The sequence below is a fragment of the Muntiacus reevesi genome, chromosome X, assembly GCF_963930625.1.
Source record: "Muntiacus reevesi chromosome X, mMunRee1.1, whole genome shotgun sequence".
NCBI classification, from domain to species: domain Eukaryota; kingdom Metazoa; phylum Chordata; class Mammalia; order Artiodactyla; family Cervidae; genus Muntiacus; species Muntiacus reevesi.
The window spans coordinates 31775517-31802127 of record NC_089271.1 but is presented as its reverse complement, the minus strand read 5'-3'; the positions used below and the strand labels follow the sequence as shown (position 1 = coordinate 31802127).

At 36.2% G+C, this 26611-nt stretch overlaps 1 protein-coding gene across 2 annotated transcripts in view; it reads left to right on the top strand.

Annotated features, from left to right (window-relative positions):
- DMD (dystrophin) overlaps positions 1–26611 on the top strand; it is a 2163935-nt gene that overhangs the window by 377348 nt on the left and 1759976 nt on the right. For both annotated transcript variants that reach the window (XM_065915496.1, XM_065915495.1), the window contains exons 3-4: positions 12801–12893; positions 14285–14362. In XM_065915496.1, coding sequence (XP_065771568.1) covers positions 12801–12893; positions 14285–14362 — 171 coding nt within the window. The remainder of the gene's footprint in view (positions 1–12800; positions 12894–14284; positions 14363–26611) is intronic.

Genomic DNA, 26611 nt, shown 5'->3' with positions numbered 1-26611 from the left:
GTCAGAACTCTCCACCATGACCCATCCACTTTGGGTGGCCCTACAAGGCATGGCTCATAGTTTCATTGAGTTAGACAAGGTTGTGGTCCATGTGATCAGATTGGTTAGTTTCCTGTGATTGTGGTTTTCAGTCTGTCTGCCCTCTGAGGGAGAAAGATGGGAGGCTTATGGAAGCTTTCTGATGGGAGAGACTGACTGTGAAGGAAATTGGGTCCTCTTTTGATGGCAGGGACCATGTTCAGTAAATCTCTAATCCAATTTTCTGTTGATGGGTGGGGCTCTGTTCCCTCCTTGTTATTTACCTGGGGCCAAACTATGGTGAAGGTAATGAAGATAATGGCGATCTCCTTCAAAAGGTCCCATGCATGCACGGCTACACTCAGTGCCCCCAGCCCTACAGCAGACCACCACCGGCCCATGCCTCTGCTGGAGACTCCTGGACACTAATGGGCAAGTCCGGGTCAGTCTCTTGCGGGGTCACTGCTCCTTTCTCCTGGATCCTGATGCACTCAATGTTCTGTTTGTGCCCTCCAAGAGTCTGTTTCCCAGTCCTTGGTAAGTTCTGGCAGCTCTATGGTGGGGTTAATGGCGACCTCCTCCAAGAGGGCTCATGCCATACCCAGGTCTACTGCACCCAGAGCCCCCGCCCCTGCGGCAGTCCACTGCTGATCCATACCCCCACAGGAGACACTCAAACACAGTTCCGTCTCAGTCTCTGTGGGGTCTCTGGGTCCTGGTGTGCACAGGTTTGTTTGAGCCCTCTGAGCATTTCCGACAGGCACGGGGTTTGATTCTAAACGTGATTTTGCCCTTCCTACCATCTTGCTAACATTTATCAGTTATATATATTATAGCTAACATTTATCAGTTAGCTATTGCTGTGTAACACTCTACCTTGAAACTCAGTAGGTTAAAACAACAAGTATTTATTAGTCTTTCAGATCTTCAACCAGGAAGTTCTCCAGCTCTCTGCTGGGATTATTCATGTGTCTCTAGCTAGCTGTGGTTTGACAGGTGACCTTGCTAATCTTGCCTAAGCTTTTGCACATGTCTGGTTGTCAGCCAGTCTGGCATTTGAGGTACCATATCTGGGACTACTGGGATAACTTGGTTCTGCTTCACATGTATCATCTTCCAGTTATCTGGCTAAGGTGTGTTCTTATGATGAAGGGAGAAGCATAGAACAAGAGAGCAAAAGTGTTCAATCCTTTGTGAGGCTGACATTTGCAAGTAGAACAATATCACTTCCATTGTATTCTGTTGGACAAAGCAAGGCAATGACCAGCCCACATTTCAGAGATAGAAAAATAGAAACTACCTCCTCATTAGAAGAAGAGCAAAGTCCTACTGTAAGGATATGGTTTCAGGAAAGGATGAAATAGTTGGCCCAGTTCTGTGGTTAATCTACCATGGATAGTGAACTCCACTTTTGCAAAAAAAAAAAAAAAAAAAAAAACAAGTTCCAACGGAAAGATAGATAACTGCATAGAATTTTAAGGAGCTCACATTTATAACTTAAAGCAGTTGCACCTGAACAACATGACTCCCTTTTCAAGTAATATTTCCACACAAGAATAGTTCTGAATTATTAGGACTCCAAAATTCACCTCTAAACAATGCCTATGTTGGCCTTTTCTAAATACTATTAACTACCTTAAAACATCAGTCTATATATTAATTGGAAAATAATGTTAATCACTTCAAAATTGTATACCTTGTTCAAAAGAATGAAAACAAGTGACCATTAGATATTTACCCAATCTCCTTTAGGTTGGCAGACCAAGTCAGTCCCCTTTGCTGAGATCACTAATATATCTCAAGTCTCATCTCTCCCATTCCTACATATACTCTGTGTTCTATGACCTGATTTATCATAGCTTAATGTAATTTATCTGATCCTTAGCATCTGATATGTCCCTCTGCTTGATATTCTTTTCCTCTTTTCACATCTTGTTAATTTTGCATTCAATGTTGTAAATTCACTTCTAGGATTCCTGCTTCTCTTATGCCTCTCAAGTGAAGGTGACATCTCTCTTGTTTGTGTGGGCACTGTACTTAAAACACCACTATTTATAGGATAATAATACAGTGCTATATGTATGTCTGCTTAAATGCATGCATCCTTCATATACTGTGACTAAAGCAGCAGAAACAATGGCAATATCTTTATCATTTATCTTCCCAATTATTCCCAGCACTGGGCACAATAAAAAGTAGGTGACTAATACCTGTTACATTTAGTTGTTTAACTTAACTACTCTCCTTCCTTTGACACATGAGAAAAATAAACAAATTTATAAATCATTTATCCAAATTCACACAATTGGGGAAAGTAGGAATTATAATTAAATAAAGGCCTTTTTGACCCCAGATGTTATATTCTTTAACATGTAACTGTGTGAATCTCACGTGGAAGACTTTCAATAAGTAATTGGCATGTTTAGGTGGATCTCTCAGGAAATCACTGCACTAAAAGCATCAGTAATGCTGTTCCTTCTAATTACTGTTATTCAATCCTCTTCACTTTTAAGAATTATATTTATTCTGTTGATTTATAGCCTTCTAGGTTTTTAGTAGCTCCAAAATCACTGCAGCTGGTGACTGCAGCCATGAAATTAAACGATGCTGGCTCCTTGGAAGAAAAGCTATCACCGACCTAGGTAGCATATTAAAAAGCAGAGACATTACTTTGCCAAAAAAAGTCTGCCTAATCAAAGCTATGGTTTTTCCAGTAGTCATGTATGGATGTGAAAGTTGGACTATAAAGAAAGTTGAGCACTCAAGAATTGATGCTTAACTGTGGTGTTGGAGAAGACTCTTGAGAGTCCCTTGGACTGCAAGGAGATCAAACCAGTCAATCCTAAAGGAAATCAGTCCTGAATATTCATTGAAAGGACTGATGCTGAAGCTGAAACTCCAATACTTTGGCCAGCTGATTGATGTGAAAAACTGACTCATTGGAAAAGACCCTGATACTGGGGAAGATTGAAGGCAGGAGGAGAAAGAGACGACAGAGGATGAGATGGTGGGATGGCATCACCAACTGGATGGATATGAGTTTCAGTAAGCTCTGGGAGTTGGTAATGGACAGGGAAGCCTGGCGTGCTGCAGTCCATGGGGTCGCAAAGAGTCAGACATGACTGAGTGACTGAACTGAACTGAGGTTTTTAGTGTGGGGGAATTGCTTTTGTATTTTAACTTAATGGCATTTAAAAAGTGATTTTCCATGTACCTTTGAGTGAATTCTGCATATTAAAAATTTGTTTTCATCTCTAGAACAATATTTGCTGGATTTATCAAGGCATCCCCGCTAAGAGAGTGATATAACAATAGAAATGTAAGACATTGCAGAATTTTTCCAGTGTACATATGTAGAATTATCATTGTTATTACCTTTCAATGACTAATTCAACCTAGAATTAGAAGCATTTTTTTTTCTTATAGGTCCTATACCTATATCTGATGTTCAGAAACCTAGGGGGAAAGAAAAAGAAAAAATTAGTTAAATTATCCTTATGTTATTGAAAAACATCATGAAAATATACAAGTAAAACTTATATAACACTGACCCTGAATGACATTATGGTCAAAAAATGGTTAATAAATCTGAAAATATACAACCTGATTTGGGTTTGGATTCATATCTACCACTTATTCACTGTTACTTTGTTCTCTGTCTCAGTTTTGTCATCTGTAAAATAGGGATACTTTTAACTGATTGTTAAAATAATTAGTTAAAATAATCCATGTACAGGGCAGACAATTGTGGCTGACATAAACTAAGCACTGAATGTTTACTACATATGTCAATACAAAATATATGAGATTGAATCATATGAAATTGCCAAATTTTGACCCTATTTGAGTACATAATTTAAAGTTTCATATGATTCAACCTGTCAGAAGGAAATAGAGGTATAATAAGTATGGAAGCTCTTATTCAAATATTCCATCCTATGTGACATTTTTCCATTCTGTCTGTTTCCTGTTCCCTTGATTTGATACTGGTTATTGGCAGACTCACTTTATAAGCATAGAAGAGAGAATAAATAGTCTAAGGCTGATTTTCTAGTAGGTAGGGGCAGGAAATGATTAGGAAGAGGCTGTGTCTTGTCACATAAAATTGTCCACACACAGTTGCACTGCAGTGTATTTTAGAAATTATAAGAATATTAATTTCATAAATAAAATTTACATTTATTTATTAAAGGCATCTTCAGATGTCCTTTGACCATAAAGTCTCATTCTACTGGATCTAAACAAGTTCGAATAGTTCTTTCTCCCTCTGTCTTTTGCCTGAAGCTAAGAGCCAGTAGTTCACATTTCTCTAGTGAGTGTACCCACTGTGTCAGAGTACTTTTTTTCCTTTTTGAAGAATCAGAGTATTAATTAGATGCTTTGAAATGAAGGGCTTCATCTTGCAAACTTTATACTGTACTTTTTTTTTTCTACAAAAGCCTATGCTGGCATAGAATAGAACCAATCTCCATTTCCCTCACTGGCTATCTCAAGCTTACATCTTATACCTTTGCAATTCAATAGAAAAACTGAATTTCACTTTCAGAATTCTAAATTTATAGGTGATATTTAAAGATGATATAACATAATTAACTACAATCAGTTTATAAGGTTTCTACTTCAACTATTTGTGAATTATATTAATATTATATCTACAAATAAAGATTACCTATAATTTTACTAGTTTTTGTTCCAGCGAAGCTGGTGCTTTAGTTAGTACTGATCTATCTCATTTACAGATGAGAAAACACAGGCCTAGGTTAAGGATTCAATTTTATTACAAAACATATTAAGGATAGACCTGATCAGACAACAAACCATTGCTGACTCTTGGTTAAGGACACTTTATTTTTATAATAGACCATTTACAGATAATGACTTGATTTCCATTAACTATTGTTGTGGCTGCTATTTAAAGTTCTAATGTGCAATCTGGTTGAATCTCTTCTTGTGTACTTGATAGTATAACATACACATTGGGTCCTAGTGATTATGTTTTATAACGAGTTACTGCCGAATAACATTTTATAACTGGAGAGAGTGTAAAACTATTATCTAACTTAGCTCTTGAGCACTTGTATAACTCCAAGGAATAACTTAATTTTTTAAAACATTATCTTTGTAGCTCGGATTTTAGTGCTATTTCTGGTACATAGAAGTTTAAAAGGATCTGATGCTGAGGAATAATGAATAATATATGTTAAGTTTCATCCATTAAAGCCCACTAAACATTCCAGTACTTTGAGACCCCTATTAGAGGAGAGAGAGTGCTCCAGTGATACATTTGAGTCTTTAAAACAACATTACCAGAAGGAGAAATAATATAGACAATTTGAGGAGGACCACTGGGGCCTTCACTTATTTTCTGACATGGGTATCCGTGACAGTGATCCTATGGATCAAAAGAATCTTTTCCTCCTGTCTGGGGAATGTTGAATGTGTCTTTGGTTTATACTTCTGGGTTCACTCTCTGCCTTTTTCTTCCTTGGGTGGGGGGTGATTTCTGTGGATGATATCAGCAGACTTCCTTGTCCTCTGGCTTCCAGTTGGATTGAGCTCTTGGGAGCATTTATAGGAGATCAGAGGAAGGGAGGAAAGAAATATCAGGGCTTTTATTTATCACAGGATAGCTGCATTCATCACCCAAATATCAGAACTCATGTCAGATGACCCTCTCACTACTCTCTCGTTCAGGAGCCAGTAACCAGTCTCTTTCTCTTCATTCCTTTGTGTCTAGGAGTGATAATTACACTTCTTTATTACCTGTTTTGGTGATTTCTTTCTACCCTGCCCTCATGTTTGTAAACTGTCCCTTATTAATTCTCTTCAAGTTATCAAAGTCATGCTAGGATCCATGCACCCTCAAAGGAGAGTCCTATTTTATTTCCAGGTGATTTCATTCAACAAAAGAGTGGAAATATGAAATGTGATTAGGTTTTATGGAGCATTTCCTATGCCAGAAAATGTGTCAGATACCTTATATTTGTTCAGTCGCATCCAACTCTTTGCAACCACAGGGACTGCAGCACACCAGGCCTCCCTGTCCACCACCAACTCCCAGAGCTTGCTCAAACTCATGTCCACTGAGTCGGTGATGCCATCCAACCATCTCATCCTCTGTCGTCCCCTTCTCCTCCTATCTTCAGTCTTTGCAAGCATCAGGGTCTTTTCCAATGAGTTATCTCTTTGTATAAAGTGGCCAAAGTATTGAAGCTTTAGCTTCAGTATCAGTCTTTCCAGTGAATATTCAGGGTTGATTTCCTTTAGGATTGACTGGTTTGATCTCCTTGCAGTCCAAGGGACTCTTCAGAGTCTTCTCCAGCACCACAGTTATACTTATTAATTCATTTAATCCCCACAGTAATACTTTGAAGTTCACTACTTCTGTTACTTAAAGTTCCAAGGAGAATTTAGGAAATATGGATTATTAGGGTTAAACAATTTGCATGAAGTCATGATGCTATCCATTCATGAAGCTATCTAAGTACATCTTGGAACAAAACTCTACCCCCAATGCATTTAAATCTTTACAGGATCATCACAAATTAGGTAGTAGTATATCCTTGTTTTACAGATGATAAAACATAAGACACAAAGCGATTGTTACATGTTCATATCACACACATGAAATATGATACAGCTGGGATTTGAACCATGGCATTCTGGATGTGAATATTCTTGTTGCATTACAGCACTATGCTTTGTAAAACATACTTCATCATTACAACTTCTTTCTTTCCAAATTCTGTCTGCTGAAAGCTTATGTCTTTCAATTATTGGTTTTCTAAAATGAGACGACTAAACCAGCATTATTCTTCTGTTTATAGGAGACTCCTTTCAAGGCTAAACTAATCTGTAGTATTAAAAGTTAGTACAGCTCTCATCCTTGGAAGGGCTAGTAATACAGAAGTGGGTATGAGAAAGCTCTGAGGGTGCTGGTCATATTCTTTTTCTCCATGGAGGTTCTGATAATATGAATGTGTTCAGTTTGTATAGATTCACTGAGCTAACACTTAAGATATGTGTACTTTCCTGTGTTTATATTGTGATCAGTCAGTCATGTCCGAGTTCTTCCGACCCCATAGACTGTAGCCTGCCAGACTCCTCTGTCCGTGGTATTTCCCAGGCAAGGTACTAGAGTGGGTTCCCATTTCCTACTCCAGGGGATCTTCCCCACCCAGGGATTGAATCCGTGTCTCTTGCTTGGCAGGCGGATTCTTTACCACTGTGCCACCTGGGAAGCCTCTATGTATATAATACCTCAATAAAATTATCTTATAAAATACTCTTGACAACTTATGCTTACAATGGATTGCATTATTTTTTATCAAGAACTGGTCAACAGGTTTTACCAATAAGTTTGGAATCAGTTTTGCCCTCTTTTTTGGTGTTCTCTTGCTCTTTATGTTTCTAATAGCTAAAGATTTAGAATCACAGACAAGTATCTTGATTTTCTCAGCAACAGAGATGCCCAGAGGCTGACTTTTATGTAACCAGAAGGCTATGTTAAATTATTCCTTGCCTCTTTACCTTTTATTGGAACATGCTGTTGAATTATCTGTATTTACTGGTTAAAAGACTGACACAGCTCTGAAGAGTCAGAAGCTATTGAAATCATTTTTAATTCATTTCTATCCCTTTATCACTTTTTTTACTTTGATTTTTTTTTGCTGTGTTTATGCCACTTACCAATAAACCTGAGTTTTTTTTTTTAATATTGTCTGTACATTGTTTATGTATAAATATATAAAAAATTATATAAATACAGCAGTTCTGTCATCCTGACCATGATCTGGAAGGACTGCTATCTCATTTTATGGTCCTTTCATCTTGATATTTGGGTTAGCAAGGAAGACAAAAATGAGTGAAGATAGGAAATTTCTAAGTAATACTAAAATTTACTTTTTAAAGAAAATATTAGTCATGAAAGCAATTGAAGATAGAGAGCCACAGGGTCATATGGCCCAAGGCACTTAATGTTTTGTGTTTTATAGGATTATTTTCAGACACTTGAAAAGAAAGCCATTAAACACAGGGGTTTTAAAGAAAACTACTGTTTGGATGATGTGTCACTTGCAACAAAAAGACATGGCAGATGTCTCTCATAGAAGATGAAAAGGGAAGAAAACAAAAGACTTAATTAAAAGTGACTAAAGGGAAAAAAACAGTAAAGTAAGATAAAGAATTTGAAGGCTCTGAGTATTACCCCCATCCATCCACATTTACTAGTATTAGTAATTGAATATGGAGGGGCATCTAAGAGAAAATATAACATATTGTGTGTGAGCTCTGTATTTTCTGGTGGATTCAATAGTTAACCATAATTGAATTAATTTCTTCTATTTGGCCAAAGAAGGAGAGACCAAGGAATAATAGACTAAAACAAAACAAAACAAAACAAAAACATCATCCTATCTTTCCTGTGTGCCTAATATTTGCCAAATCTGTATAGCACACCTACTATTTCACTTAAGCCTCAGAAGCTTAAGACTCTGATGTGGTATTATTTCAATCCCCATTTTACTATTGAATAGATTGTCTCTCAGAAAGACTAAGTCACTTGCCTCAGACAGTGAAGCTGGTAAGACTTGGGTCCAAAAAAATTAGCTATTTCTGTCTTAGAAATGTGTGTAAGTTTTGCTACATCATACCTGTAATGCTATGGAATGAGGCATTGGATCTAGGAAAGAAGAGAAAACCATTCAAGAGAAAAGACATGTTTTGGTTTCCTCAGGGCAGGCATGGTCCAGGGGGAATAAGACTGAGCACCTGAACATCCACGCAGTTACAGGCTAAATATTGTACATTTCTTTGAGCATCACTTTAATTAGACCATAGGAGGGGAAATTTCAATCAAAGTGCTTGGAATTACTTTTAAGTTCAACATGCATTAAGTGAGGAAGATGAAATCTCCACGAATCCTTAACGTAAAACATATGCTTTCATAAGAAATTTTGAACCTGCAGTCACTATATACTTTTCACTGCTGGGCTCTGAGATAAATACATTCAGTCTTATCTGCTGGAAGGATGCTTTAGTGGAACATTCTGAGAAGCACTCTATTAGAGATCATGGTGGCTATAACAAATATAAATTGGCTTTCTATTGTCATACTTTAATATATCACTGATTGCATGAGTTTGAATATTATATATATCAGGAACTATCTTTTTCTCTATCACCTCACTGCTTTCTAGGTGCCCCAATGAGATGTGCCTGGAGGCCTCTGATTAGTCCTTGCCTCCCTTTCTGTTTTGTTTGATTCCAGTTTAAAAGGGAAAATTATAAAATACCTGGTCCTTGTGTATAAGCTTGTATCAAAGCAAGATGCTGTTTGCCTTGCTGATCTTCGTCTCGGCTCCTTGTCCAAAAGCATAATCTTTCTGCTCCTTGTATCTTGGATGCTAGGTGATTCTTACAACTTTGAGGTTCATGTTGTATTCTTTGCCTCAAGACTTAGACCTTTCCAAGTCCCTGCCATTCTTCTTGAATGGACATTTTGCAACCTGCATCCTTCCTGGTTTGACATACTTTATTATCTATCAGTCTATCTGTCTATCTAGATACATACATTTTATTAAGAATAAGTATTTCTGTCAACTAACTATATTTAATTTACTTCAAAACCTCACACATTTCACTGTGCAATTTTGTTTTTGTCAATAAGTTTAAAAGTCACACACTTCTCCTAGAAAAAAAAAGAGCATTTTCAAGGCATTGTAGACCTTTAACCAATATGAAAATAAAATCTTAATATTCCTCACCACCACTGCCAAGTTACTCTGGATTATATATGAGATTCTTGACAGGTTCATTTTCTTTGCTTGTTAGTAGAAGGCTTCCTTTAATATTTCATGAAAATGGCATTATTATTTCAATATTTACCTGTACATTATGTTTAGTAAAAGTACTTTTTAAATGTTCTAGTAGCATAGTGCTTTGTGGTCTCTTTTGCGCTGGAATTTTATTTATATGTAAATATTTATTTGTATATACATTTTGGTTGTGTCGGGTCTGAGTTCCAGCACATAGGATCTCCGCTGAAACATCCGGGCTGTGTTGCTGCGGCTTGTGGGCTTAGCATTTGGTTCACATGGGCTTAGTTGCCCCATGGCATGAGATCTTAGTTCCCCAACCAAGACTGAACCCACGTCCCCTGCATTGGAAGGCAGATTCTTGACCACTGGACCATCAGGGAAGTCCCTGCCCTGGAATTTTAAATCAGAACTATTTGAGCAGAATTTCAAAAGAATGACTTGTGGTTATCTTTGTCAAAGCACATATGTGGCTCGATTCCCAAAGCTGAGTACGGAGGGACTGGTCGACTTTTTGCAGTGGTCAGTGGTCAATCTCATTAAGTGACAAACCTGGACACTGAGAGGACTTGTCTTGGACATGGCTACCTGGCTGTAGGGAGATCCTGAACCCTCTGTCTTCAATCTTAGAAGCTTCAGAGATGTCTTTTGACTGGAAACCAGGGTTCTTCTTGAGCTGTGTGAAATCTGAAGTTTGTGTGTGATTGAAGGAGTGGATAAGGAAAGGCCAATCACCCAAAGGCTGATGTTAGACCCATCATGTGACATTGTGAGGAAAGTATTCCCTGATCCTCAGACTATGGGAATTCCCAAGGTTATGTGCTCCTGAGTTTCTTTTACTGCTCTCCCATAGCAATACCTTTTTTTTTTTTTTTAATATTATTTTATTAGTTGGAGGCCAATCACTTCACAACATTTCAGTGGGTTTTGTCATACATTGACATGAATCAGCCATATAGTTACACGTATTCCCCATCCCAGTCCCCCATCCCACCTCCCTCTCCACCCGACTCCTCAGGGTCCTCCCAGTGCACCAGGCCCGAGCACTTGACTCATGCATCCCACCTGGGCTGGTGGTCTGTTTCACCATAGATAATATACATGCTGTTCTTTCAAAACATCCCACCCTCATGTTCTCCCCCAGCACTGTTTATAATAGCCAGGACATGGAAGCAACCTAGACGCCCATCAGCAGATGAATGGATAAGGAAGCTATGGTACATATACACCATGGAATATTACTCAGCCGTTAAAAAGAATTCATTTGAATCAGTTCTAATGAGATGGATGAAACTGGAGCCCATTATACAGAGTGAAGTAAGCCAGAAAGATAAAGAACATTACAGTATGCTAAAGCATATATACGGAATTTAGATAGATGGTAGCGATAACCCTATATGCAAAACAGAAAAAGAGACACAGAAGTACAGAGCAATACCTTTTAGAAATATTTGTTTTCCCTGCTCAACTCAAAATTCCATGAAGATGGGAGTCATATCCAACTGATTTACTAGTGTATGCTCTAGCACCTAGTCCAGGTTTATTGGTGCTCAATAAACATCTGTCATTGATAAACTAGGGCTTTCTTGATATCTTGGGTTGTGAATGATTTCACATGAAGGGATTGGAGGCTTAAAACCAGAAAAAAATATCTGGGGGCATGACAGAAGAAATAAAATATTTGAAAGATAATCAGATGGAAGGAGGAAGAGGCCAAGTAAGCAGCCAAATAAAATAGAATGAACAAGAGCCCCAGGAATTAGACAGATCTGGGCCAAAAACTTGGTTTTATCATCTTCTTGTTTTGTCACAAAGGGCCATATGTTCAACCTCTGTGTCATCAATAGAATGAGTATACCAATGCTAACCTCGCAGAAATGTTACACAAATTATAAATTTAGTGGGATGTTTGTTATGAATAGTTAGTTCTTATGAATAATTATTCCAAAAATGTTAGATGTTATTAGTGGCTATTTTTTTTTCTGCAATATAATTCCCAAGTATAGAAGTGAGAAAAATAGATGAAAAGCTTTCACTGACTTATCTCACTTAATTTAAATCATATTGTTTTAAAATTTGAGCCATCCAATATGTGACTAGATCATTCTGAGGCAGCATGCAAAATGTATATGCAGAGAATTATGGGTGGAGGATGGTGAACCCTCAGTGATTACATATTATATTTCCAAGCATGCTAAATGGTTAAATTTTATGTACCCACCCAAGGCAAATTATTTGTAGTCTTTCTTGGTGTATTTACTTCTCCCCAAACAGTGCCCAGTTCAGTTCAGTTCAGTTCAGTCGCTCAGTCATGTTCGACTCTTTGCGACCCCATGATTCGCAGCACGCCAGGCCTCCCTGTCCATCACCAACTCCCAGAATTTACTCAGACTCATGCCCATCGAGTCGGTGATGCCATCCAGCCATCCAACCATCTCACCCTCTGTTGTCCCCTTCTCCTCCTGCCCCCAATCCCTCCCAGCATCAGGGTCTTTTCCAATGAGTCAACTCTTCGCATGAGGTGGCCAAAGTATTGGAGTTTCAGCTTCAGCATCAGTCCTTCCAATGAATACCCAGGACTGATCTCCTTTAGGATGGACTGGTTGGATCTCCTTGCAGTCCAAGGGACTCTCAAGAGTCAAACAGTGTCCAACTGCCTGATAATTTAAACATTTTTTTCTTTCCTTTGTAGAATCAGCATTCGAAAAGATGGGTTAATTAGATCCATTAGACTATAAATCTCCAACTCTTGTTATTGAGAAAAATATTTAATAGGTTTGGCTGAATAATGATTTATTGTTTTTTGTTTTTTACTAGGAAGTTCTCTTTTCATCCATCACCATTGGCAGATTAATCATTAGACTCATTAAATATTCTTCAACATAGTTTAAAATTTTAAAAGGCATAATTGTAGAAATGGATACCTGGAAGCATGCTTTATTTAATTGGGTATGTTTCTTATTTCAGTTCGGGAAGCAGCACATAGAAAACCTCTTCAGTGACCTACAGGATGGGAGACGCCTCCTAGACCTTCTTGAAGGCCTGACAGGGCAAAAACTGGTATGTGACTTAAAATATTTATAAGAGCTTCACATTAACCTCAGAAGAATTTCAGACCAGAAACAAACTCATCATAATTTTATGAGATCTAGTAAACTTCATTAATTTACTAATTACTGATTTAGGTAGCAATATAGGACCTATTTCTGAATAAAACAACCTTGCAATATTATTTTTACTTTGACATGTTCTATCATATGCAGAACAAGAAGGTGAAATTTACAGTAATAGATATTATTCTCTACTATTATTTGGTATCTTTGTTACTGAATGTATTTTAATAAGGCTTCTATACCTTTTAGGTTTAACTGTTTTTAGTCTTTTTTCTTTTCATCTTCCAGTTTTATTAAAATATAATTGACATATAGCACTGTACATATTTAAAGTATACAGCATAATAATTTGACTTACATACTTACATCATGAAATGATTATCACGAGTTTAATGATTGTCCATCATATCATATAGACGAACTTAAAGAAGTAGGAAAATTCTATTTTTCCTTTTCCTTGTGACAAGAACTCTTAGGCTATAAGAACACGTAACATGAAATATGGAAAATGGGGAGTTGCTGTTCAACAGATGTAGAGTTTCAATCATGCAAGATGAATCAATTCCAGAGATTCACTGTACAATATTATACCTATGTTACTGCTATTGTATTGTGCAGTTAAAATTGTTTTAGGATGGTAGATCTCATTTTAGGAGTAAATACTGCAGGCATCACAATGGCAGACTTTCTAAACCTCCACAACTGAATGAGTTAGTTCATATATGGTAATACAATATATTACACATATATTATATATATTGCATATTACATAATTGTAATACACTATACAAATGTTAGTTTAAAAATTATAGGGCAAGGTAAGACTTTGGGGATTGAGGGTAAGGTTTAAAGAACTGAAGATGATTGAGGTTTTGAGCTTCAGTGACTAAGAAAATTAAGGTAGTATTGACAGAAATAGTTTCTTTTAAGCCCATTTGGCATTATAGAATTTTGCTAGACTCAAATCTCTTTTAAACTTTCCTAAAAATTGTGGGAATTAACTCATTTATATTCCTAGCAAATGTCTGTATTTATGCTGATGTTTCTCATGGTGGTCATTCAACTGGACTGTAGAATGAAGGAGAGATTACCAAAATTGCTTTTGCAACAGAAAAAAAAATGTTATCAGTTTTCTTGAGGAGTGGTTGATTCATGCTAAGAAACTCCTATGACAAGGGCAATTAACCCAAAGCACTTAAATTCATTATATTAATGCCCCACAGCCTGTGATCATTTAAACGATTCCAACTGAAAAGTGAAATGTAGAAACTGTTTCATTTCTGGTAGATTGTCCTTCTCTCCTCCTAGGCAGTCAACATATTTTCATTTTGTTTTCAGCCAAAAGAAAAAGGATCCACAAGAGTTCATGCCCTGAATAATGTCAACAAGGCACTGCAGGTCTTGCAGAAAAATAATGTAAGTGGAGCCCTGGACAGAGTCTGAATACCATGAGACAGCATGCTTAATGTCTGAGTGACGGCTTTGGTCCCAAATACAGAGAAAGCATTTTGGGTTCTCTTGAAATTCAAAGCAGTTAATAAGAGCACGTGTTCAAGTTCACGTGCATCTGCTTGTGACTGATGTGATACAGGAAGTAAGTGCATGCAGCCATAGGGGGCAGGGAAGGTTATGAACCACACATGTTTGGCCACTTTGTCTTGTGCTTAGATTTTACATGATGAGGTTATACTTGGTGGACAGATAAAGTCCTGTGGTAAACTTATCTCCTTACAGCAGTGTTTCTGTGCAGCAAATGGCTTTTACTCAGCAATTCTTATTTTTTATAAATAAAGTGTATTCACACATGATGATGATGAAGTTTGTTTGAATTAAGCCAGTGTTTCTTCGATGGCGCATCCAAGTATGAAAGTTACACAGAAAAAATCAGCATTTCACCTTGTCATAAGAGTTGCAAATTTGTTTTCTATTCCTGTATCTGATTTGATTTAACTAGGAGAAAATAGATGTGTGGTATTAGAAAAAGTCAACAATCATATCTAAACAAGTATGTAGATGAAAGGACTCCTTGTCTCCTCAGAATGACTTTGAGATTCCTCTCCCTCTCATGACATTGGAGGCAGCCCTCCTTTCTTATTAAATTTCCACAATCTTTCTAATTGACCAATATATTTACCAGGCATTTTTGGTAGCTTCCTAATTACATTATGTCTCTCTTTCAAGGATAAATCCAAATAATTGATCGCATACTCTTAAAATAACCATACTGAAAGATTAGCAATGTATACTCCCCCAAACATTGCTTAGCTCATTTGGCAGGGAGAGGATGTCTCTCTGGAAATGGAAGTGAAGGTGGTGTAGCTACTGGTCCATTTTTATGAAAGGTTATTTTAACCTATAAAAGTTATTTTATAGAAACACTGTATACTTTTTATTATTTTCCTGCAATGATTAACTATTTTCAAATTTTCTTCAGGAAAATAAGATAGTCTGTGGAATGTTTTCCTTTGTATGACTCCTACTGTTGTTGAGTTGCTAAGTCATGTCCAACTCTTTTGCAACCCCACGGACTGTAGCCCATCAGGCTCCTCTGTCCATGGGATTTCCCAGGCAAGAATGCTGGAGTGGATTCCTTCATTTCCTTCTCCAGGGGATCTTCCCCACCCAGGGATGGAACCTGTGTTCCCTGCATTGGTAGGCAGATTCTTCACCATCTGAGCCATAGTTGATTTCCAATGTTGTGTTAAATTTAGTTGTATAGCAGTATGATTCAGTTATATATATATATATTTTTTTCCATATTCTTATCCATTTTGATTTATCACAGGATATTGAATATAATTCCCTGTGCTATTCCATCAGGTGGGATCTTGTTATTTATCCGTTCTGTCTACAATAGTTTGCCTCTGCTAATCTCAATTCCCAATCCTTCCCTCCCCCACCCCTCCTCCTTCTGGCAACCACAAGTCTGCTCTCTATGTCTGTGAGTCTGTTCAGTTCATAGATATGTTCACAAGTCATATTTTAGATTCCACATGTAAATGATATCCTATGGCATTTGTCTTTCTTTTTCTGACTTTGCTTAGTATGATAAACTCTAGGTCCACCCATGTTGCTGCACATGGCATCATTTCATCCTATAGAACATTTTGAAAGATCATTATCATTTAAAGCAAGAAAATGTTATTGGGAACTTGAAGAAAATATCTTTTTTAAGTATCGATTCTTTGTATTCTATTACAAAGTGTGAAACCTGTTTATTACCATATGTAAAATAGATGACCAGTGCAAGTTTGATGCATGAAGCAGGGCACTCAAAGCTGGTTCAGTTCAGTTCAGTTCAGTTGCTCAGTTGTTTCCGACTCTTTGTGACCCCATGGACTGTAGCACACCAGGCCTCCTTGTCCATCGCCGACTCCCGGAGTTTACACAAACTCATATCCATTGAGTCGGTGATGCCATCCAACCATCTCAACCTCTGTTGTCCCCTTCTCCTCCTGCCCCCAATACTTCCCAGCATCAGGGTCTTTTCAAATGAGTCAGTTCTTCTCATCAAATGGCCAAAGTATTGGAATTTCAGCTTTAGCATCAATCGTTCCAATGAGTATTCAGGGCCGATTTCCTTTGGGATGGACTGGTTGGATCTCCTTGCAGTCCAAGGGACTCTCAAGAGTCTTCTCCAACCCCACAGTTCCAAAGCATCAATTCTTGGATGCTCATCTTTCTTTATAGTCCAACTCTCACATCCATTCATGACTACTGGAAAAGCCATAGCTTTACTAGATGGACCTTTGTTGGCAAAGTAATGTCTCTACTTTTGAATACGCTGTCTAGTTTGGTCATAACTTTTCTTCCAAGGAACAGGCATCTTTCAATTTCATGGCTGCAGTCACCATCTGCAGTGATCCTGGACCCCAAAGAAATAAAGTCTGTCACTATTTCCACTGTTTCCCCATCTATTTCCCATGAAGTGATGGGACCAGATACCATGATCTTAGTTTTCTGAATGTTGAGTTTTCAGCCAACTTTTTCACTCTCCTCTTTCATTTTCACCAAGAGGCTCTTTAGTTCTTCGCTTTCTACCATAAGGATGGTGTCATCTGCATATCTCTGAGGACAACCCAGAAGGATGGGGTGGGGAGGGAGGTGGGAGAGGGGTTCAGTATGGTGGGACACAAGTACGCCCATGACTGGTTCATATCGATACATGGCAAAAACTACCATAATATTGTAAAATAATTAGCCTCCAATTAAAATAAATAAATTCATTTAAAAAAAAGCAAGGAAAACAGAAAATTCAAAGAATTATTAGATTTAATCTAGCTGAAGAAATTGATCTCTTCCTAGTAAAAGAATGTCACATTAAAACATAAGCTGTTGAATCTCCTCTAAAGTAGTGGATTAATGTAGCCATAGATTTTTTTTTAATAAGAGTTTTGTTTTTCACATACTGATTATATATTGTAAATCTGTTGGGGTTCTATATATATTATAATTATTAAGTTCACAATTTTCAATATAGGACCAGAAGAAATTCTAGCAATAAAATAGAAAAACAATAAAATAAAATCTCTGTGACTTTGAGAATAACCAACTATTTATTAGGTGTGAAGCCCAAGGTATGATTCAAAAACAGAAAAAAAAGTTAACTTGAACTTCATCAAAAGTATGAGTTGTTCTTATATATGGATATAAGTCCTTTGCATTAAAATTCTAACTCACTCTATGTTTTGATAAAGAACAGTCCTTTAATATAGTTCATTTTTATAAATTTGCACTTTATAATTGTATGTTCTATTTATGAAATATTTCCCTACCAAAAGACATGATGGTATTACCTTTTGTTGTTATCCATATGAGCTTTATTTTACCATCTGGATTTGGATCTATATTTCACCTGGAAATCATTGTGTATGGTAAGGGGAATGGGTTAAAATTCAGGTTATTTTTTTTTTCCACTTAGAATCTAAATGACAATATCATTCGTTAAAAAGAATGTTGCTTGCCTATTGTTCTCCAGTACCAAGTATATAAAATTTTTTTCAATACATACGTGATTTCACTTCTGGGCTTAAAATCACTTCCACTTAAAATCACTTTCATTTCTGGGATTAAAATCACTTCCATAGACAAATAGAAGTCTATTTGTCTATGCATCATGAATACCATGCCATGTGCAATATTGTAGTTTTTTAAAATTATTCTTTAACAGATTTATTGAAATATAATTTACAAAAATTATATAGATTTAAGTTGTACATCTTGATTATTTTTAGGACCTTACTTAATCCTGCTGCCTCCAATATCTATTAAGGCATAGTTGACAAATAAAATTTTCTTGTATTTAAGGTATACAAAGTGAAAATTATTGGATCTTGAGTTTATAGAATTCTTTATTAAAGTATATAATGAATTATATAGATAGGTAATAATAATCTCAGTCACTCAGTCATGCCCAATTATTTGCAACCCCGTGAACTGTAGCCTACTAGACTTCACTGCCCATTGATTTTCCAGGTGAGAATACTGGAGTGGGTTGCCATTTCTTACCCCAGGAATTCTTCAGTTTTATGATGCACCTTGTTATCTGGCGAACTGAATTTTACCACTTTTTTTCTTGTTCAGTATTTTCTTAGCTATATTGTCCCTTCGTATTTCTGGGTTCATTTTACAATCATCTTTTTTAATTTCCGCAGGAACTTTCTTTTGAATACGATCAATACTGAGTTACATCTAGATCAGCTTGGAAAGGATTGACACCTTTACATTGCTGAGTATATTAGATATACCTATGATTCTTTAAATTTTAGAGAATGAGAAACAAATCCAATGGGAAAAAATGGGCAACAAACTTGAACAGGAACTTCACAAAAGGGGATGTTCAGAAATTCAAAAATAATATGAAAGTTTTTTAACCTCAGGAGTAATTGTGGAAATTAAAATTTCAATGAGATATTGATACAAACTCACAAAAATGGTTGAAATTAGACTCATAATTCTGAGTGTATATGAGGGTTTGGAATAAATTAAACTCTCACAACTAACTGGTAAAAATGTAATTCAGACAGCCATTGAAAATAGTTTGGCATTATATACTAAATGGAATGAAAATGTGCAATTCTTATGACACAACATTTAATTCCTTAGCATATGACAGGGCTACATGTCTATCTTTGCCAAAAAATTTTTATACATATAATATTTTTATATATAAAAAGTGTTCATAACAGCTTCATTTGTAATAGCCAAAATCAGAATGAAAATGAACAAATGATAGTGACACACAGTGGTGGAATTTCATTGCTAAGCTGCATTCGACTCTTGTGACCCCATGGACTATAGCCCACCATGCTCCCCTGTTCATGGGATTTCCCAGGCAAAAATGCTGGAATGGATTGCCATTTCCTTCTTCAGGTGATCTTCTCAACCCAGGGATTGAATCCTAGTCTCCTGCATTGCAGGTGGTCTCCTGATTTGGCAGGCAGATACTTTACCACTATGCTATCTGGGAAGCCAGACACATAGTATGCAAGACAGGTCAATTTTCTGAAAGTGATTTGAGCAAAATAAGTGAGACACAAAATATACCTGTAATATACTGCAATTTGTTTTAAATGTAAAAAATGGGCAGAATGTTTCACAAGTTTAAAAGTCAAAAGAGTGCTTAGATTTTAGAATGCAGGGTGGAATCATCAGAAGTGTTGAAGATATCCCATATTTTGACCAGGTGGTTATTAAACAGTTGAATTTGCTTTGAGAAAATTAATCAAGGTATACACTTAAGTATATTTTATGTATGTAGGCCATCCATTTTTTTAAGTGTAAAAAGAGGAATGGAGGAAAGGAAAGTAAAGATCTTGCAACCTCCCAAAGCCTAAATTATGGCCATATTTATCAATCTGATCATATATCCTGTATCTTATCATGAAATTGTTTAATAAAATGTGATAAGTGAGTATACAAAATTAGAATATGATTAATGCAATATATAGATCTTTTCTCAGAAGCCTATATTTCTTACTGAAAACAGAAAATTTTGAAATAAATGATTTTAAAAAAATAGAAAATCTTGAGAAAATTCCAATGTTTTAACAGGGGAAGACCCCCAAATGAGGATTAAGTTGGACAAGGAGTCCTTCAAAAGCGAATTTCCACAAAACTCCCATTTGAGTCAAGGCCCTAGTGGGGTATGGTATATATTTGAGGTCTCTGTATTAAAGGACAGAATCTCAAGTAAAACATTCTCCAGTGTAAACGAAAACCTAGAGTGAAATAAACTTTACCTGAGTTAGTCCCAGGCCAAAAGACACAGAAGATAAATGCTTAAAAGTAAATGTATTATCATTTTATATTTCTCATTATTTTGTAATAAAATAAGGTACAAAAGAAATGGAAAATATTCCAAGGGACACGTTTTTTAGCCTCTGATTATTACCTTAAAATATAAACACAGTTAAATCGAAGAGAATGTTCAAGTGCACAACTGTTCTCCTAAAACTGACCTTGAATGTTCTATAGCAGATGACTAAATGATTCTGGGGTGGGATGTAAATAAATCAGCATATCAAGTAAAGTGGTAGATAGAACTAGTTCAAATTTCCTTTTAAAAATCACAAATTCTCAAATGGGAGGCATTGATTAGAGGTTTTTAGTCATATCTTCAACAAAATAAATTTAGTATATTTACATTCGATACACTATTTATTGAGTGTCTACTGAATGTCAGGTTCCAAATAGTAGGAACACTACAGTCAGTGATCAGAACAATGAGTTTAGAGTCACGTACCAGAGGACATTAAATGTGTGTGTGTGTGTGTATAAAATGTATGTAATGATAAGTAAGTGAGTGAAGAAGAGAAAAACAAAATAGTATGTTTGGGAAGACCTTTGGTTAGATTGTCTTATGAGTAGAGATTGGAAGGAAGTGAGGGAGTGAACCAGGAATTATCTGTAGGGTATGGTGCAGACAGTGGGATAAAAAGACCTAGAGGAGAAAAAGCATTTGGAAATAGGACTTAATAGGTAGAGAGGGCTGAGTGTGGAAAACAATACAGTAAGAAGGGGATCAGAGAGGTAGCAGGATGGGGCTAGGAAGAGGTGAGCACTGGGACCCATGGTTAGGGTTTGAATTTAGTTCTAAATGAGATGACAGTAACTAAGCATACAAAGGCTATTATAAATTATGTAGGTAATAAAGCAAGTTATTTTAAAAGTCAGAGATAGGAATATTAATAAAGAAAACTTACAAGTATTAAAAATCATTTTTAGCCATGGAAGTTAAAAATCAATAATTAAAATATAATACAACTTGCTGGATGATAGAAATACTGCTAAAACCATAAAGAATAAAGATAGAAATACATTTTTGTCCCATGCCTTTAATTCACCATTGTCAGATTACAGCACATTTAGCAGCAAAGAAAAAATTTGAGAATACAAATAACATAAAAAAACTGTAAATTTAATAGTGATTTTCTACCTATTGGCACTTCCTGGAATAGATGGTTCTGTAAAACGTGTGAATTACATAGACTTCTCTCCCATAAAGTTGGATTTTCAAGGAAAACAATAGTTTATAATTTAATTTAAATGAACCAAATTAAAATCTGAGCTTTCAGATAGGCATTGAGAAAATCCTAACTTTGTCATTATTAGGAATAATCTTCCCTATCCCTAGGCAATGACCAGACATCAGTAGACCTACGTGATGCCTTTTGTAGGGAGGCAGAAAAACCCCTCAGTTTTAGTCTATTGTTATCCGCTGATAGAGTCACCATCCAAGTGTATCATTAACAGTCTCAGATTGAATCAGCCTATGCTAAGACAAAGTTGAAGAGACTGTAATAAAAATGATATATACAGAAATTTGGGCAGGATGAAAGGAACCAACAATAAATGGTGAAGTACCCAGAACCTAGCCTCAGTTACTAGCCTTTATTACCCCTAAACTCAAAGAGACAAAAGGATAGAGCCTTAAACCAATGAAAGTTCAAACCTCAGGAGCGGGCCCATTGGATAGCAAGTGCAACTATAGATACCTTAAGAATGCAGTTACTCTCAAGTCATGGCCTGCTGGAGGAGCTGGGAGAATTGATGCCTTGGGTTCTCCAGTGTTCTGCCAGTTTTACTCATTGGTTGAACCTAGCCAGAAGCCAGAGAGTAGGAAATCCTGGATGATAGACTCATCCCATACTGGGTGCGTGCGTGCATTCTAAGTCGCTTCAGTCATGTCTGACTCTTTGTGACCCCATGGACTGTAGCTCACCAGTGGGTCATCTCCCCAGAAAAAGACAAAGCATGAAAAATGTGGGAGGGGGAGAAAACAGAAAAAAACCTAGCTCTCCAGATAGCTTTTTTTTTCCTGATCAAAAAAAGACTTGAAAATTCCTATTAATGATGTCGAGAGCCGTATTGTTGGCGAGGACCCAGCCTTGCTGTTTATCGCAGGAAGCCATTCACTTGTGAGACCACACTACCTCCTCCATTTGCTGACAGGGAGTGGAGGTGGTTTTTGGTTAGTTTTGGAGCCACCTGACATTATGCTCTTTTCCATGCTTCTGGGAAACACTAGAGTCAGAAAAGGAAGACAAACTGAGTTATCTCTAACTTCTGCTCTACTCCAGAATGTACTATAGGCATAGGAGAAGATATATAAAAAATGTCCCTGGCATATGTACAAATAAAACAGATAATATATTAGAATGTAGTGAAAATGCCATTAAACACATAAAAGAACTTTTAAAGTGAATAATCTTTGATAATAATAATGAAGTAGAAATTAATAATCCTTTTAAAATGCAACTTGATTAATTTAAAATGTATAAGAAACCAAGAGTTCAAATCCACTTTTGTATATGAAAAAGCATTCCGTGAGAAAACCCATGAGAAACAGCCTTGGTTCTACCCAGAGTTTCAATTTTTGTCTTTGCTTTTATTTTCATTTAAGAAAAAGTAAAACAAACTAATTAATTTAAGTTTTCAACCATTCATGTTACAAAAAATGATCTAAGGAAAGTAGGAAATAAAAGATAAATGAAGAAATAAAGAGGTTAGAAAGAAGGAAGCACTAGATAAATTTAAGATCTTAGTTCTTTGTAATAAAATCATGATAGATTAATCTCTTATAAATTTGATCAGAAAAAGAGAAATAAAGCAAACATATGCAATTTAAACACAGAAAATATTAAAAACAAGTACAAGAGACATATAAACCAAAAAGGCAATCTACACAGAACTATATAATGATTGTAAAAAAACAATTAGATTAGATTAGATTCTATTTACAAGCATAAATTTACAAGAATTAACATAATGGAATATAGAGTACCTTCATCAGCCACCAAAGGAACCTAAAAAAATCATAAAACAAAATCAAACAAACCTTTTACAAAGACTTCTGAATCCAGTGAAACCAGTGGTAAGTTCATTCAAAGCTTTAAGGAACTGATGATTGCTAATAGAAAATCTTGAGGGCGGCTACTAATTCTACCAATCTGTTTACAAACCTAAGTTTTAAAATCACCTGGAAAAAAAAAACTAGCCTTCCCTTCTTTTCTTTTTTTTTTTACTTTTTATTTTTTATTGTGGTGTAGCCAATTAACAATGTTGTGATAATTTCAGGTGAGCAGGGAAGGAGCTCAGCCATGCATATGCCTGTATCTATTCTCGCCCAAACTCCCCTCCCATCCAGGCTGCCACATTACATTGAGCAGAATTCCCTGTGCTATACAGGAGGACCTTGTTGGTTATCCATTTTAAATATAGCAGTGTATGTATGTCCATCCCACATTCCCTAACTATCTGTTCCCCCCGTCCCTCCCCCCAATAACCATACATTTGTTCTCTGTGAGTCTCTTTCTGTTTTGATAGTAAGTTCAGTTGTATCATTTCTTTTGAGATTCCACCTATAAGGGATGTTATATGATGTTTCTCCTTCTTTGTCTGACTTACTTTACTTAGTATGATAATCTCTAGGTCCATCCATTTTGCTGTGAATGACATTGCTTCATTCTTTTAATGGCTGAGTAATATTCCATTATAGGGCTTCCCTGGTGGCTCAGTGGTAAAGAATCCACCTTCAATGCAGGAGAAAAAAATTTGACCCCCTGGGTCAGGAAGATCTTCTGGAGAAGGAAATGGCAACCCACTCCAGCATTCTTGCCTGGGAAATCCCATTGACAGAGGAGCCTGGCAGGCTACAGTCCTTGAGGTCACAGAAGAGTTGGGCATGACTTGGTGACTAAAGCAACAACAATATTCCATTGTATATATGTACTACATCTTCTTTATCCATTCCTCTGTTGATAGATATTTAGGTTGTCTCGTTTGTTGTTAAAGGGATATTAGAAACTTCCTTTTGAAAAGAAACTTGTGATAGTTTCAGGATCTTAGGTCAAGTTCATTTTGTCTCATTCATTTCCCCTCCTTCCCCCAACCTCCCCCATCCTCCTTTCCTTTCCTCTTCCAATCTGGCCTGTTTCTCTGCCATAAATGACTGGTTTTAGTATATTCCTTAGTTCTAAATGAGCAGCTCAACCTGACCCTGTGCTTATGTTTCATTTCTTTTCTCTGTCTTGACTTCTAATTACTATCATCACTCAAATGTCACTCACAGATTAGCTTTGTAGAGCTCAGATACCACGTTTATGTTCTGGTTTGTATTCTCCTTGGTGTGGCTGTTTTAGCATGAACTTATCCCTACTATCAATAATTTATTTGTGAAAACCACTTATTGAGAAGGAAGTACTTTATGCCTTTATCACACTATTTGCTGAGAGCAAAGCTCTTTTGTAATAAAGTTGGCTGTGGTATAAAAAAGCAAACAAAAGGGAATACAAAATCCTGTGAAGCAGGGGATGACTCTACCAAATGGTTATGCTTGTCTACACACGAGATCAAGATAAAAATGTATCCACAGCTTCCATTTATTTATAACTTGTTGAAGGTAGATAGAGCAAATCTCAGATAATAGGGAAACATCTCTCCTACTGCCATTCTATCATTCCTTTATCCTTCTCCGCTCTTGTTGGTGGGTAGCCCCCTTCCCCAGACATGCTGAATTCAGTTCTGTGGGTCTTTAACCCCATCTTCTTTCAGACATAAAGAGGTATTTAATGGGTTATGTAAACTTGTTTATCAATAGAATTTCTCCCCTTAGATATAATTAAGTTCCAGCTAGTGAGTTTCCTCTAATAAATATTTTCATTTTTAATCTTTTTATGTAAAGTTGAATAATAATTGATTTTTTTGCTGGTAAAATAATTTAGCCATTAAAAATCTGGTAGGGAGGTTTAGGGCTTCCCAGGTGGCTTAGCAGTAAAGAATCCACCTGCAATGCAAGAGATATGGGTTCAATACTTGGGTTAAGAAGATCCCCTGGAGAAGGAAATGAAAACCTGCTCCAGGATTCTGGAGAATTTGGAGAATCTCATGGACAGAGGAGCCTGGTGGGCTACAGTCCATGGGGTTGCAAAGAGTTGGACATGATTTAGTGACTAAAAAACAACAGCAACAATAAGGGAGATTTAACTGACCTTGGTGTTTTAAACTGTTCTTCAGATACATTATGATACCTGTATTCCATTCATTGGCTAATCCCAGTTTGTTTCCTCTTCTTCCATCCCAAGATTTCTATGTGTATACTTAATGAATCCCAATGGCTTTTTGAAGCCATAGAATGCACTCTATCATTATTTTGGAGAATCTGACAAAAAATATAGGGTTACAGTACACCCTGGGCATATACTGGAACTTTACTGATTTAATATGATTTAATATTAGCTGACACAGTTGTAGATCTCATAATTATGTTCACTACTTTCATCAGTTGTCTACAACAAAGTGGCACAGTTTTACCAAGTGATTTCAAATATGCAATGTGAGATAGAACAAAAAAATAAGGTCATTATTGTACATTATTAAACCACAAATCCAAAATGAGTACTTAAAAAGTCTAGGGTAAAATTTCAACTGTTGACTATGTTCAAATATTCAATTAATTGCATCATTGAAAATTGTCACTGAACTAGATTGAATGGTTGTCAAATGTCACTGATCTGAAAAATGATACAGTGTTCACTCTTCCTGGTACATGATCTTAGATAAAGAGAATTCTAAAGTATTGTTTAAAAGTAGTATTTTGTGTGTCTTCTAAGTATTCAGAAACCTAAGTAGCCATATAATATATATGTTGAGGTATGCCAGAACATAATATCTTTGACCAAATATAAACTACTTCCATTTATTACTCATAAAATCCAGTGTTCAGATATACATTCCAAATCTTTGTTAATTTATGTTAGATACATGTTATTTCTTATATTAAAATTTCAGTGCACACAATAGGCCTATTAGACATTTGCACCATATATATACATTCATTCCAAGGATCCAGAAGTATAACCATTAACCCTGTCATTCACTAGCTATAGGGTCTCTGTCAAGTGATTTCATGACTTTGGTACCACTTTGTCATTTATGATATGTACTAATAAAAATAGTTCTATACTTATTTCAAAATATTCTTCTGTGGGACATAAAAATACACACAAGCATATCTTATAATCTTTAAATCCATATTTTGATGCTATACGAAGTTATCCCTCTTATACTGAATCTAGTTATAACTGAAAATAATTTCATAAGGTAAATTGTTTACCTTCTACCACCCTCATACATTTCCTGCATCAAGGGAAAATAGTATATTCC